At 42.4% G+C, this 16213-nt stretch overlaps 1 protein-coding gene across 7 annotated transcripts in view; it reads left to right on the top strand.

The window, feature by feature from the left end:
- Positions 1 to 16213, top strand: part of TEAD1 (TEA domain transcription factor 1) — a 271129-nt gene that overhangs the window by 181382 nt on the left and 73534 nt on the right. For 3 of the 7 annotated variants that reach the window (XM_065528530.2, XM_065528531.2, XM_065528532.2), the window contains exons 3-5: positions 7220 to 7284; positions 9647 to 9709; positions 9799 to 9861. In XM_065528530.2, the coding sequence (XP_065384602.1) occupies positions 7220 to 7284; positions 9647 to 9709; positions 9799 to 9861 (191 nt within the window). Of the gene's footprint in view, positions 1 to 7219; positions 7285 to 9646; positions 9710 to 9798; positions 9862 to 10175; positions 10324 to 16213 lie in introns of those variants that run through there. The other 4 variants (XM_045371517.3, XM_074014252.1, XM_074014253.1 and 1 more) reach the window with 3 other exon arrangements.

The following is a 16213-nucleotide window of genomic DNA, read 5'->3' as shown; positions in this document are numbered from 1 at the left end:
GCTATGGCATCAGTGTAGAAGAAATGGTTAATTAGTAGCTCCTCACAGGTTAATAAATGTTCTTTACTGCTTCCTCTGGCAGTATCCACAGATACATACCTCCTAGATCTTCAGGAGGATGGATGGGGAGATAAAACACCCCCATTCTGTGGACCTCTCCCAAGACAGTGACATGTGGTTCCCTCAGTGTCCCCTTCATCTATACTTTTTGGTTGTTGGCTTTCTTTTTCTTTCTTTCTTTTCTTTTTTTTTTAGACAGAGTCTCGCTCTGTCACCAGGCTAGAGTGCTGTGGCGTGATCTCAGCTCACTGCGACCTCTGACTCCCTAGTTCAAGCAACTCTCCTGCCTCAGCCTCCCAAGTAGCTGGGATTACAGACATGTGCCACCATGCCCAGCTAATTTTTGTATTTTTAGTAAAGACGGGGTTTTACCATGTTGGCCAGGCTGGTCTTGATCTCTTGACCTCGTGATCTGCCCATCTTGGCCTCCCAAAGTGCTGAGATTCCAGGCATGAGCCACCGCGCCTGGCCAAGTATTGGCTTTCATATCCTAAAATATTTTTTTCCTTTTGATGAACCCCAGCTGATAAAAATGGACTCCATGGGCTGGGCACAGTGGTTCACAACTGTAATCCCAGCACTGTGGAAGGCCAAGGCAGGAGGAGGATCACTTGAGACCAGGAGTTTGAGACTAGCCTGGGCAACATAGTGAGACCTCTGTCTCTACAAAAAAAATTTAAGAATTAGCCAGGCATGGTGTACCTGCCTGTGGTCCCAGCTACTTGGGAGGCTGAGGTGGGAGGATCACTTGAGCCCGGGGGGTCAAGGCTATAGTGAGCCATGATCATGCCACTGCACTCTAGCCTGGGCAGCAGAGCTAGACCTTATTAAAAAAAAAAAAAAAAAAAAGAAAGGAGTGGTGGGGGCATATGACTAGAAGGCAGTTTAACACTGTCTTGTAGAATCTTGCCTGAGAAGTTTCTTTGGAAAGCACTCTCCCCATGCTTTGTGCTGATGCCGGCGTGGGTCCCCTGTGGAAGACATTGTTCTTTGCTTCTTTCCACTGGGTTATCTTTTTCTTTTTTTTTTTTTTTTAACTTTACGTTGATGATCTGGTGCCAAACTGGGACTACAGGGATGTAGGAGCCTCTTTTCTGACCTGAAGAATGACTCGATCCGTAAATGTTGAGCCACCTGGGAAAGGGAGGCAGAGAAGAGATTCCTGTCATTAGTTCTTGTTGCCAAGGACTTTATGACCTGATTGCAATCATGACACGTGCTGAAATGATATCACGTAGGGCAGAAAAAGATACGCGTTACCAGCAAAGAAGCCCAGGTTAAAGGCTTTGAATGTGTAGGGAAAGGGGAGGCCTCCACCAGCTGGAAGGCTCATGAAGGATGAGGCCTTGGGAAGATAGGCAGAAACCAGACATGCAGAAATGGGCAAGGACAGTACAGGCCATGACAGCAGTTGTGCACCCATGTACAAAGTTCAAGGTGTTCACAGGAAACATTCGATAATCTAGTAGTACTACTGGACTGAGTTAGGGTTTGTGGGGTGGGGGATATGTGGAAGACCCTTGTTTGATGTAGCTTTGGTCTAGCATTCAAGGGAAATAAGTTTTCTTTCTGATTTTCATTGTTTTAATATGGAAGAAGGGGGTGGAGAACCCTCACACATCCCTCCCGGTGAAGGGAAAGGGCCAGCAGATGTTTCCTTAGAGAAGCCAAGCTAGAGCTCCTTCCTAGGCCCAGGGCAGTCCAGTCCTGCATGGGTGTGAGTTTGCCTTAGGACTGGCCATGGCCCGGGAAGAGGAGCATTGCATTTGTTGCTTCTTTCTTGGTGGCTCCCTGACTCCATTCAATTACAAAGTGGCTCTTACACTGTTAAAGCTTGAGTGTCTCTGGGCTACAATTTCTAGCCACAGACCTTCATTTGCTGTGCCTCAAACATGACCTTGAGGCCACATCCCATTATATATACAGCCCACAACAACGTTAACCAGTCTTCTATCTGGTAAGGCAAGCACAGTGCAAACTCCATGCCTTTCTGCTGGGATCTCTCTCTGTATTGCCCCTTTAGCAAGAATTTCCATGGCAATCCAAGATGCAAGAGAAGCCAGTGATGGGCTCACTTCGAACTGTGTTATATTATTTAGGGAAAAATAAAATAAAATGAAATAAAAACTAGATTACAGTGCCTGGAGAGGATCACAGTGTAAAAGTGACAGGTCAGGCTGTGTTTGTCCTTGCTGCTTATGTGCAGCCAGTGGGAAAAACAAGGGCAGCTACAACTACAGCATCTGAGGCTTAAAGAGGTGACATATTGTGCATTTCTAAAGGAATTTTTGTGTTACAGAGAAGCTTTATATCTCTCTCTGACACATTAGAGAGGTGTGGTGTAAGGCACAAAGGAAGACGGTCCCCAGGTGACTGCAGGATTGTTTTAGGAAAATAATAATTAAAGTTAACTTTATTGAGAGTCATTTTTGTAGCATCAGGTTTACTGAATCAAGCACCACTCTCTCTCTCTCTGTGTGTGTGTGTGTGTGTGTGTGTGTGTGTGTGTGTGTGTGTGTCTGTGTGTGAAGATCATGGCTGCAACAGGACTATGCTGTGTAGCTTGGAGAACCACTTTCAGTTACATCAGTGATGGTGCTGCTTATCTTCTGGCCCTTAGGAAATGCTGCATCTTAGTAACATGATTAAAATCCAGGGCTGTGGAATCTGTAAGCTCACCCCTTTGGAGGGCAGGGCTGTAGAAATATACATAGGGGCCAGTGCAGTGGCTCATGCTTATAATTTTAGCACTTTAGGAGGCCAAGGTGGGCGGATCGCTTGAGTTTAGGAGTTCGAGACCAGCCTGGGCAACATAATGAAATCCTGTCTCTACAAAAAAATACAAAAGTTGGTCTGGTGTGGTGGAGCAAGCCTGTAGTCCCATGAGCTACCACAGTCCCATGCTACTTGGGGAGCTAAGGCAGGAGGATCGCTTGAACCTGAGAGGTTGAGGCTGCAGTGAGCTGAGTTCGTGCCACTGCACTCCAGCCTGGGTGATAAAGTGAGACCCTGTCTCAAAAAAATAAAAAAAGAAGGAAATATAGGTAGGGCTTAGGATGTCATGTCAGGGCCACTGACAAGACTCTCTTCAGAACCTAGTTGATATCAACCGTGCATATACAATCCCAAACAGCCAAAAAGATCTTCCAGAATTGTTTGGAATGGCATACTTCCTTAAATGGGTAAGTATAGTTTAATTCTGGAAACATTTAGAATTAAACATAGAAAATGTTAATAGAATTAAAGCCATAGTGTTAATGTTTTTGATTTAAAGGATTTATGTATATTTGATATTTCAAGTAATTAAAAAAAATAATTTGGCCTAGGTAACAGATCAGCCTGTATTTCAAAATTAAAATGTACAATGAATTAGCTGATTTAGACATTTGATTTGGGGGAAGGTTGAAATTGTACTAGTTTTATAAGCAATATTTTAGTGCATTTAAGAGAATTTATTAGGTTTCTAAGACTTGTTTCAGGGAAGATTTTATAATTTAAAGCAGGTAGTTCTAATATTTAAAAGAAATAATTAGTATTCATGGCTTGAAATATAGATGAAAGAAAGAACATGGGTTTTTGAAAAGCAAGGACATGAGAGTTAAGACGAGCTTTTAATGAAATAATGACTGCAGCATAATGCCCAGGCCACAGTACTCAGTAAGGACCTGTTGAAGTCATAATTTTTAGAAGTCACTGAACAACAGGATACGTTCTGAGAAATACATCATCAGGTGATTTTAGTCATTGTTAGAAAATCATCAAGTGTGCTTACGTAAACCTAGATGGAATAGCCAACTACACACCTAGGCTGCAAACCTGTGTGGTGTTACCGTACTGAATACTGTAGGCCATTGTAACACAATGGTAAGTATTTGAGTATCTCAACATAGAAAAGATACAGTACAAACATGCCGTTATAATTTTATAGGACCACCATCATGTATGCAGCTCATTGTTGACCAAAATGTCATTATGTGGTATATGATTGTACTTCAGTCAAAGTATGAGTTGACACTGTTTAACTTTAAGGGGTGCCATTTGTATAGGCTGTGGTACAGAGTCAAATAGGGCTGTCTTGGATATTGATTTTATTCTTTCAACCCCAAGTGCTGCAAGAAATTGAAAATTAGTTCTATAGGTTTTGTGTCACACCCATCAAGCTATTCTGTCTGTTTTCCCAGAAAATAAGCAAGTTTGAGGGTAGGCGACATTTTTGTCATCTGGACAAAGTTCAGACGAAATTGTATGTAATACAGAGTGGTGGATCTATTTCACCTTGGCCACTCAAATAGCCCTGAACAGGATGCACAGTGAGGCCCCAGGCTAGAGGATGCTTGGCTTGTCTGCAGACATTGTCATTTAGCTCTGGCTTCTGGTAATTAGGTACTCCTAGCTGGGCTCTGCTGTCAGCAAGCCTTCGAGACAAATTGCAAAATCTGTACAACCATCTGAGAGATGGAGAAGTAGATGCAATGACACTACAGGAGATATTGGTAGTTCTCAAAAGTTTGAAAGAGAATGCTTGGAAAAGCAATCCTCAAAACTGAATTTAGAGGTCCTTTTCCTGTGGTAAAAGGGTTCAGTCACAGAAGCAGGATCTGAGAAGATCTTGCAGGCAGGAATGATAGACTGAATCTAAGGGGATGAAATGGAGTAGAAAAAATGTAAAGTTCTGTTTTGAGGTCTGAAAATCTCAGCTATGCATTAAAAAGACTGGAAACAGGGGTAGGGACTATCCAAAGAGGAACCCATATGAAAAAGATCTAGGAGTTTAAGTTGGCATATATTGATAATTTATTGTGCTCCTTAAAAATTTAATGCAGTGTTTGGCTGCATTAACAGAGGTAGAGTATTTAGGATGAGAGAGGTAATAAACTCACTCTGATGCTGTAGCAGGAGCACTGCCACACTTCTGGACTTCAAGCTTTGAAAGGAAAACAGACAAAGGATGGTCACAGGATGGTGTGTGGGAGTGTTCCAAAGCTTGTCAGATAACAAAGGAACACAGAAGGTTTAGCTTGTGTACAACTCTAGGAGGACCTGAGAGCTGCCGGTAATATCTGAAAGGCAGTTATATAAATAAGGGACTGGACTTCTTGTTAAGAGGAACAGGAAGGATCTGGGATGAAAGTTAAAGCAGACCCCCCAAAGAAGAAGGGTCTTCTTATTCGTAAATATGTTCTAAGATAGAATGGGCTACTTCCTCAATTTTAGAAGTGCTGACTTAGGCTTATGAGGACTTAGACTTTCAGGAATGGGAATGGATGACCCAGGGATACTTTCTAGCCCCAAGATTTCATGATTCCTTTGCCTTCCAGTGATGACCATGTCCTGCACAGTCCCAATACTGGCAGGTGGTGGACAGAGCCATGACTATAGGACATTCTAGGCAGTGATGAGAGAGTCTTTGGAATTCTCAGACAAGATTTCCCTAAGGACATTTTGATGTTGGTCTTCAGTGTTTCCAGTTCTTCAGTCTGCTAGGGAAGATCTGGGGGATATGGTCACTTCCTTTCAGCAGAGGCTGTGTTATTTCCTTATTCATTCTTTTCTCTGTGCCCAGCGGTGTGCTAGGTGCTAGGGGTACTTTGAGGAAGAAGACAGAGTTCTTCCCCTCTTCAAGTATGCAGTATACCTGGGAAGAAGTGAGGCAGCAAACACAAATTTTACAACTAGCTATAAAGTTATAAATACTGTTACAGTTTGGGTACATCCTAGGAAGGAGAAGTGCAGTTTGTGCCACCATGGGGGTGTAGAGCAAGACAACCAAACCTAGTTGGGCAATTAGAAAAGACTTCCCCAAGGAAGTGACATCCAAGTGAGGCCTTGAAGGAGAAGTAGCATTTAGCACAATTGTCTCAGGCTGGTAAAGCACTTGAGTGAATGCCACAGCAGCGGGCTTCAGACTTGTTCTTGACCAAAGGAATTTTTCACAAGGATGGAGCTGAGCTGATACAAAACCAGCCAACAGTAGTGCTATGAAATGGTGGTTTTCCGTTTACTGTATAGAGTATGTAGAAATAATTTCAGTTCCTGGTATTTAGAACAAGTTGAAGTCGTAAATAGGAGCTGCTCAGAAGAACCCATGTCTTGATGAGTGATTTTTATTTCACGTGGTATCTTAGTAATACATTTCTCTGCTTAGCTTCTGGGGATATTTTTTCCTATTATATTATGGTTTTCTGAAGTCAGGTTATCTAAGACTTCTCAGTTTCCTTGTGGGATATGGATAAAAGGTTTTTGTTTATACTTTTGGGCATCGTTCTTTCCCCAGCAGGTTATATAACTTGGAGGAGATTGAGTCATTTTTTCACTGACTACCTTTAGGGGATGTCTGCTTTCGTACGGTTAGCTTCTTGTCATTGTAGGGCTTCCATGGCCACAGCAGCTCATTCATTCTCTTGTGACTGTGATTCTAGCTGGAGTTAACTATGAGTAGAAACTTGAATGAGAAGGAAAAGGAATATGAATGTGAATATGAAAAATCAAAGACTAGAAGAGAACTGGGTTTATTCCCAGACTAATCCTTGTTTGTATTTGTTGCTTATTTGAGTGAGCCACCACCCATTTCGGTATCAGCATACAAACAGATAAAAAGGCACATCTTAAAAAGATAAATTTCGGCTGGGCGTGGTGGCTCACGCCTATAATCCCAGCACTTAAGGAGGCCGAGGTGGGCAGATCACGTGAGGCCGGGAGTTCGAGACCAGCCTGACCAACATGGAGACACCCCGTCTCTACTAAAAATACAAAATTAGCCAGGCGCAGGATTACATGCCTGTAATTCCAGCTACTCAGGAGGCTGAGGCAGGAGAATCACTTGAACTTGGGAGGCGGAGGTTGCCGTGAGCCAAGATCGTGCCATTGCACTCCATCCTGGGTGACAAGAGTGAAACTCCGTCTTAAAAGAAAAAAAAAAAGAAAATACAAATTTCTATTCTCAGATGCTGGTCTAAGTTTAAATTTAAATGCCTTTCATCTTAATGTTTCCTGGTAAACATTTTTGCAGACAATTGTGCTGTTTTATTTTTCTAGCATTAGTAAACACATAGTTGTAATTTTAAAATTCTTGATTCTGAATTCTGTTTCTTGCTTTCAGGGGCTTTGTTGGTTTGGCTTTTTGGTAACCCACCTCATGGTAAATTCTTCTATCTTTCAGGTAGGAATGAATTGATAGCCAGATACATCAAACTCAGGACAGGCAAGACGAGGACCAGAAAACAGGTAAAATAACCCACCTGGAAATTGTGCATGTCAGCGAATGGCCCACAAAGGCATTTTGGCTGCAGTGGCTGGCTATGCTTTGGCTCCTAGGAGCCCCCAATTTGAGTTCCCTGTAAGGACGTCAGTGTTGGAGGTATTTTAAATTGGCTCAGTTTTCACTGTTCATCATTTCAGTGACCCTTTATTATGTGGTCTTACAAGTTCCTTTTATATTCATGTGGGAAAGTGTCACTGCTAAGGACAGTGTGTGAACTGCTCCTGTGTGGTATTTCAAAGCTAACATTTCTTTCCCAAAATGTGTGCCTGCGAACATTGCAAAAACTGCAGGTGCAAATGCACTTGCAGGTCATGAAATTTTGAGATTTTGTGCATTGTAAAATCCTGGAACGATTATATATTAGTCATAATTTCAATGAAAAAGTAACACCAGCAGCCTTGAGTACTGGCCTTAATGTAATGCTAAATGATGTGAGTCCAGGGAACTGTTGCTTTTTAAGCGATGGCTTTTTGTCAGTAGCTGCTGTGACTGAAATGAAGTTACAACTTCAATACCTCTGTGCAGAGCAGTATCAGGAATTCTCTGCCCTTTGTCAGAGTTCTGCCTTCCCTCGTTCTTTCAGATGTAAAACAGCCCAAATCTCTGACATGAGCCAGTTTAGAATTGGAACGGATGAGAAATTAGTGTTTAAAACCAAAAAAAGAAAAGAGGGGGGAAAAAACCCAAAAACCTCATGGGTGAGTTGTTAACAGAAAATAATTATTTTTTAATGTTGATTTATGCTGAATGATACGGCATGAACCTTAAAAACTGTAATCAGACCAAAAAGCCAGCTAAACTGTGGTCTCATTAAGATTGAGCAGCAGATTTCAGTTCTCTTCCCAGTGAGGAATTGTTTTCATGAGTGTTTATAACGGGGAGAGGCTCTTCCCCAGGAATGCTACTTGTGCCACAGCCTGGGAGCCTGGCTGCTGAGTCAGCACAAAGAGAAGTGGCCCCCTGCCAGCGCACAGAGGCAGTGCATTGTCTGTTTGGGGGATGCTAGTGGCCCTCATCAAGTCAGAGAATCACAGAAGAACAAAATTCGGGTGAAAACAAGTAACAGCAGGAGCCAGATGGAGGGGTGAAGAGGATGGGGGAGTTTCTGCTTCTCTGTACTTAAAAAAAGAAAAGTACCAAAGCAAATTGGAAAAAAAAATTGAATAATTTAAGCTCAAAGACAAAGTTAAAGATAAAAGGACCGTTTATTATAAATCCTGTTTTAGAGCCGCTGGAGAGTTGGAAATGGGGTAATCACCACACAGTCTGAGTTGCTGAACTTTTAAATGGAAGGTTCTAAATTTCAGAAACCAGTGGATCTAATCACCTATATACTGACAGTGCGGGACCTGGGCTGTCTGCTGGTCTGTGAGCTCTGGTCATTTGCCCGGTGACCCTTCACTGAGGGACTCTTCTAAATTTAACCAAGTCCCACTGAAAGAGATGCAAATTTCAGTGGAATCATTGTGTTTCAGAAGCTGGGCTTGGCTACATTTCCACGCCCCGGCGTCCTGGGGATGTTTTTAGGCAGCAGTTGGTGATACCTCTCCAATGTGAATTTGTTGTTCAGCAAATCCATGTGGTTTTCAACCCAGATTTTTAACAGGATGGCTGGCTGGCTGTATTCACACATTTCGCTTTGTAACAATATGCAAATCCACTTGGCGCCCAGTCAATACCCAAAAGAGTTGAAGGATTAAAGATATTTATAAGGGCAAAAAAAAAAAAAAAAAAAAAGCAGCTCTGCTAACTGGGTCTTTCCATTTCTCTTTGAGATCTAATTTACATGTCAGTATTATTTTAACATTTGCTACAGAATCCAGAGCTCTTAATGAGATCAGAATACAACTGACAGCTTCAGCTTTTTGATTCTGCAGAATGTGCTAATTTATGGATAGTCTCTTCTAAATTGAGAAAAAGGGATTTTCCCTCCTGATACTGAGAAGCTATAAATATTTTCATTTACCTTTACCCCCACCTTTTTAATTTTAGAATGAAAACAGCCCCTCTCATCCCTCCCAAAATTAGTTTTTCCCAGTGCCCATGATTTCTCTCGGATGGGAAAACTAAGATGAGTCTTAATTTTCATCCTGAATCAAGTCACTGCAGTGATGACCCAGTATGAAAAGCTTAGAGCAGCGCTGGGGGCTTGTGTCTGGCTGGGACTGTGTATTCCTAACTGCAGAGCTTTGTTGAGATGCAAATAACCACCCCCCCCAACCCCACCCCAAAACCCTCCCAAAGAGTAGCGATTTTATATTTGATTTCCTTTTTTTGTTTTGTTTTGTTTTGTTTTGTTTCCCCTCATAAACCCGAACAATGTAGGTGTCTAGTCATATACAGGTCTTAGCAAGAAAGAAAGTTCGAGAAATTCAAGCCGCCATTAAGGTACGTCTGGCTTGCCCACTTGTAGGGGGCTTTTCATCTCCATGGTTACAGGCTTTTCCTTTGTTTTCCTCCCTTCCCCTACCCTGCAGGTGTCTAGTCACATTCAGGTTCTTGCCAGAAGGAAATCTCGTGATTTTCATTCCAAGCTAAAGGTATGCGCTTTTCTGCTTTTTGGCTTGTGGTTGCTATGCATCTCACTTCCTGTTTTCCATGGTGACTGGTGAATGCCTGGTGCTGGGATTCTCGTAACCTAGTTTCCTTGCATGTGAGAGCTGTTTACATTTCTTTGTGTTTAATCTCTCTGTTTCTGTACTAGCCTCACATTAAACTCAGTGTGTGCGAGCGCGTGCGTGTGTTTGCGTGTGTGTGTGTGTGTGTGTTCCTAATAACAATGCAAATGCAGCAGAGAGCTCTTCTTGATAACTTTTCAGCACAGAAACGTGATTTTTTTTTTTTTAACTTTCAGATGCCCACCAAGCAGCCCTGGGCTAGAAAAACTTAAAAAAAGAAAAGTCCAGAGATGCAAAATTGAGTAGAAATTCTTTAGAATCATTTCCAAAGTGGTCATGAAATTACCTTTTTAAAAAATTTAGAAATTATTTTAACTCATGCTTTTGATGTATTTTTAAGAAGACTTATAAAAAATACGTCTTTTTCATGCATGTCTCTTCCTGCAGAGTATTTTCAGCGAGATTTCTTCCACATTGCTTACTACTGTTTTTTAAGTGAACGGCACTCTTATTAAGAGAGAAATCTGAGGAGTGGCCTTTAAAAAAAAGATAGATCTTAGAGATGGAAAAGCTCTTGATCAAACCCATTTGCAGTTTCATTTGTACTTGAGTTTACTTACATGTTTTTTTTTTTACTTGTACCTCATTTTCAGTCTCAAAATATATTTTATAGGAAAAATGGGGGCATTGATAATTTTTTATATACAGCTTCTTTCTTTTTCCCTTTATAAAATTTACAATAAAACATACCTGACTTTTATTTTTCTACAGTGCCCTATTTTAGAAATGCGAAGGGATTATAGTTTGCAAGGAGGAGCCTTCATTTATAATAAAAATTGATTTTGGCCCATATTGATAACTTTCCCATGTGCCTTTTTTGGTTCTGTTCTGATATTTTTCTATACAGTAATTAAATTTGTGGTTTTGTTCTGAACTAAAAAACAGTACAGTTTCACAACACTTGAGTGGTGAACACTGGGACTCTTCCCAAAGTCCTTCTACTTTTTTTTATGCAAACAAGGCTGGCTGTGGAACAGGACAAGTGATTAGGAAGGAGCATTTGGTGTGCCCTCTGCAGTGGGCAGCATGCTGGCTCGCTCGCACGTGTGGCTGATGGTGGCTGGCTTTTAGCTGCACTGGCTGAGCAGTTGGAAGACTAAGATAACTTTATAGATCCTGCTTTTTAACCAAAGGTGCAATACTCTCTATATGGATGTAACTACCCCAGTTTTTGCTCAAGTTCTGACTCTGTTTCTAGTTTCTCTGAGCTAATGAATTAATGATGTACAAAGAAGTTTACAGATAACAATGTTGTTTCCATCTGTGATGATATGAATTGCTGTATTTCTGCACCGTCTGTGTGGTTCCTGTGGACTTACTAGGCACACAGCCGTAGACTGAAAGCCCTATAGGTGATGAATAAAGCTCTTCTGTTCAGAAGGGATTCCCATGGGATATAGGAAGCAGTCTTTTTCTCACTTGGTGAATTTTAGAGTTTTCTTCCATAGAAACAGTTTTTCTGTTGCTTTATACATGTACATATGTAAAAATACACAGCTGTATTGATGTTTGTTTCTAAAAGAAATTAACAGTAATAAAAAAGAAAGATTCCCTTGACTTTCAGCTCTGGGCCACTCTCTTTTGGGGCAGGCACAAGGAAGAGACAGAAACAGAAGCAGTAGGATAGCAACTGGCTCAGCATTTAAGCTCCAAGAACCACCTCCGTCTTCTTGTAGTTTCTTCCCTTCTTTCCTACCATATTGTTCTTGGAAAAATGGAGTCCTTTGTTTTTCCATCTGCTAATACCAACTGAGTGTTCCAGGCATGGTGCTCACTGTGATGGGCAGTTAACAGCCAATCTCCTATTCAGGGAGCTGGCCATGTAAATGGGAATGTAAACTAGAGGAGCACTTTGGGTAAGTGTTAGCAGGAACAGCCGAAATGAAATGTGGGGTGCAGGGATGAGCTTCCTGGGGAGTGTACTGTTACTTTTGGGAATTGAAACAGGAAAGACAGCCTAATGCGTGCTCCCTCATTTAAGCTCACTACAGTATTCTGTTTTTGGGGCATGATATTGAGGAAACGGGGGCTGAGAGAGTATAATTGACTAGTCACACAGCCTTCCTAGTAAGTGGTGAAGCCAGGATTTGAACTCAGATCTTTTTGCACCCTAAACGAATTTTTTTTTTAAGATAAAATTTTATCTAGTGGAGGTGGGCAAATGTTTTCAAGCAGAGGGCTGCACGCCAGCACACTGTACCTAACCTGTCATCCCTCACAGTCTTTGGGGCTGGGCATTCAGCCTTTGCTACCAGCCCTTCACTTGGCATCCACATTTTAACTTTGAGCCCTTGGTCAAAATGTGGACTTAATTTGGGTTGGTGCTGTGAGGGTCATCAGTAACTGGGGGGATGATATGGTCCTGGAGACAGAACTGCTTGTCACTACTCTCAGGGCATTAGGACAGTCACAGAGAGGGAGGCTGGCTGTCACCTGCTTGCAGGAGTTGGTGCTGCTTTCACTCCCTCCATGAACATTTTATCTCAAAGACCACATACTTAGCCTTCCTAACCAGCCATTACCAGGATATGGGCTCAACTCTGTTGGTGTCCCACCTCCATCCATACCCCCTTGTTCAGCTCTGGAGTCTAATAGCACATTTGTGAGGAGGCAGGGACAAGCATCTTTACCAAGGTCATCATGGGGTCAGGCTGATAGCCATGGTCTTTTTGGCCTCACATGCTAGCTAATGAGATAAACTCGCTACAGAAAATTGAGGTCATCCCAAAAGACAACGAGGATAGCTTCTGGGTGGGTGGGGAGCAGGGGGTAGTGGCAGGAAGTATCCAAGCTTAAAATAGACACTGTGCTTTGCCTGGGAAGATGTAGAAAGGCCTCCTGGAGCAGGTGGCTGGTGGCTGACCATCCCAGTAACTACCCTTGCAGGCACTGCCGTAGCCAGGCTGGTCACCACTTCTCCACAAACTCAGACATGGAAGGGGTAGACAAAGGTCTGTGCTTCTCATTTGAAGACCAAAGCCAGGCTTGCATTTGTCTGTCCCTCTGTGGAATTGGAAAAGTGGCTTACCCACAATGGAGGCCACTGCCAGGTGTGTCTTCCTTGTGAACCTTGTTGCTTATAAGCTTCTCTTTACTCCAGGGAAGGATGTAGCAGAGTTCTTTGGGCTGGTGTTTTCTAGCCTTTTTAAAGTAGCAAAACTCATGTTTCTAATTGAAACTTTCTCTCTCAAATCCTTAGTAATGGCCTCTTGGGCTACTCCATTGAATCAGGTTTGAAAAACCACCTGTTATAGGCAGAAGGAAAAGGAGGTGTCTACCTCCTATGCTGTCCCTTCCAGCCTTTACAGACAGCTCCTGTGTCCCATTTAAAGTCCATGTTTTTAAGTTCTGTAGTGTCTAAGTTCTGCCATGTTCCTCGGAAGAAAACAGACTCCAGGAGAGAGTGGTCATTTTGATGTCACATTGATAGATAAGTCATCCTAGCTACAAAAGTTACTCTTCTGGAAATCTGTTACAATAAATTCTAAAGGTCAGCTTTATGCCTCTGCTAATTGGCAGTTGTTCTCAATGTGCTGTTTGTGTACTAGATCACCCCCAAAATGTGTAGACTTAAATTTTAGTAAAGAAAAAAATCATTCTAGTGAAAGTCTAAGATTTCTACATAGATTTGAACTTGAAAGGCATAGGAATGATTACTGAATTCAGTCCAGTGGTTTTCATTGAGAACCCAAGTGTGTTCTAGGTCCTTTTGTAGATGTTGGGCAGTAGAATTGAATCCAGAGTTTGTGTTCTTGAGGAACGCTGAAATTTTCTGTTATTTTTTCCAGTGGGTATCCACAGCTAGGGGGCTCTGCAGTAGAAATTAAACAGGATAGTGCAGAGGCTGACCAAGTGAAAAGAGTGATTCATTCTGAGAGTGAGGGAATTAAAGAAAGCTTCATGGAGAAGTGTCGTTAGAACTAAACATAGTTGAAGTCAGAGAATTTCCATAAAGTTGGGACTATCTGGGGGACGATGAAGAACATTGTGTAGTTAGGGGCTTACGGAGGGAGGTAAGACTGGAGGAGCCTAAGGGAAGGGCCCTTGATCATCCCACTGAGGAGCAGGGATTCATCTGTGGGCCTCAGGGCGTACACAGGGCTCATACAAATTAACACTCTGAAAAGACCTCACCAGCCGGGTTTTGCAGGATAGCTAATAAGAGGGAGGCCAAGCGGAGTCAGGGAGGCTAATTCCTGGACTGCTTTAAGAGTGGGGAAGAGAGTCGCAGGCCAGGACCAAGGGCCAACCCACACCCTCGGGGCTGCTCCGTGGCACTTAGCACTCATCCTTGGCTGGCTCCCCGCTTCAGTGCTCTCTGCCCGCTCTGTAGTCTTTTCTACTCTTTGTATTTAAAGAATAAATTGTAAGTTCTGTCCTTATGAAGTCTGAAAAGTATTGTGTGCCAGAATTTTTCAGAAAGATTTTCAATAGCAGCATTTAAAAATTAACTTATTAAAAGTTGGGTTTTCTTAATAGTAATTAACTAGGAGTGTGCGTCAAAATTAACTATGAAGTTTTTGTTGCAAAATCTTAAATATACAAAATTTAAACAGTACAGAGAATATCATATTAAACACTCATGTTTATACTATCTGGAATTGATCATTTTCATTATGTAAGTTTTTTTTTAAATGAAAAATCAAGTGGCAAACATTATTCAGTACTTTTTCCTCTACCTACCCTCCTTCTTCAACTAAAATTAATCTTTCTTTCCTACCACCCACAGTGTCTTTCCTTGCCATTTATTTCCCTTAGAAAATCAAATGCAGTGAAAACTCTCTTCTCTTTTTGCTCCTAGATTTTTGCCCATTGTCCTTTTTTTTTTTGAAACAGAATCTCACTCCATCACCTGGGCTGGGTACAGTGGCGCCATCTCGGCTCATTGCAACCTCCGCCTCCCAGGTTCAAGTGATTCTCCTGCCTCAGCTTCCCAAGTAGCTGAGATTACAGACACCTGCCATGACACCCAGCTAATTTTTGTATTTTTAGTAGCGACGGGGTTTCACCATGTTGGCCAGGCTGGTCTCGAACTCCTGACCTCAAGTGATCTGCCTGCCTCAGCTTCCCAAAGTGCTGGGATTACTGATGTGAGCCACTGTGCCCAGCCGATTTTTGCCCAATTGTCTACCATGAATTTGTGCAATAGCCATTGGCACCAACATGAGACTTTTCTTCTGGAATTTTTAGCAGCTTAAGTTAAGATAGACTCGGCCAACAATTTGATTACCTTAGATACAGACCATGAGTGCAAAGGAGAGATACGAGGTCCAGGAAATATAGGGAATGGTTGAACTAGAAAGGGAGTAATGCGAGGAGACAGTGAACCAGGAGCAGAGAAGCTGGGATAGTAGAGACAAGGCGCCAGTAGATTGAAGCTGAGATTCAAGAGCTTGGTAAGATGGAGAACAGAAAGGAAAAAAAAAGGCATTTGTGGCCAGAGCATAGTAATTTTGGAAATTAAATTTATACATGCAGAGTTGTGGGGATTTTCTCTCCCCGGTCCCCCCCTCCGCAGTGAGGTTGGGGCATTTTCAAAATGTCTAGGACAAGGCTGGGCACGGTGGCTCACACTTGTAATCCTAGCACTTTGGGAGGCCGAGATGGGCAGATTGCCTGAGCCCAGGAGTTAGAAACCAGCCTGGGCAACACAGTGAAACCCTGTCTCTACTAAAATACAAAAAATTAGACAGGTTATGGCAGTGTGCACCTGTAGTTATAGCTACTTAGGAGGCTGAGGCAGGAGGATTGCTTGAACCTGGGAGGTGGAGGTTGCAGTGAGCCGAGATTGCACTGCTGCACTCCAGCCTGGGTGACAGAGCGAGAGACTGTCTCCAAAAAAAAAAAAAAAAATATATATATATATATATATATATATATGTCTAGGAAAGAAGCTAGAGTACTAACTACAGGCCTAGAAGAGAGCTTAGCTTTGAAGGAGTTGTTTCTTAGTGATGGGAGTGCTGTGTGTTTGCCTCCTACTCAGACAAAACCCTTTTGACCCACTGCTCTCAAGGGGGTAGGTTTTATAGATGACCCACAGCCCGTAGCTGGGCCTGAGTCTAATTCTAAAGTATAAGATGAATCCGTGCAGTTGCAGTGTGAAAGAGGCTTCTAGGCCTATGGAATATCCATTTAAGGACCCGAGGATGCTGAGTTAGAGGTCTCCCTTGGACCTTGCGTCACCAGCTGCAGAGACAGCAAGGTCACCAAC

Source organism: Macaca fascicularis, chromosome 14 (genome assembly GCF_037993035.2).
Source record: "Macaca fascicularis isolate 582-1 chromosome 14, T2T-MFA8v1.1".
NCBI classification, from domain to species: Eukaryota; Metazoa; Chordata; class Mammalia; order Primates; family Cercopithecidae; genus Macaca; species Macaca fascicularis.
This window is presented reverse-complemented; position numbering and strand designations above follow the sequence as displayed.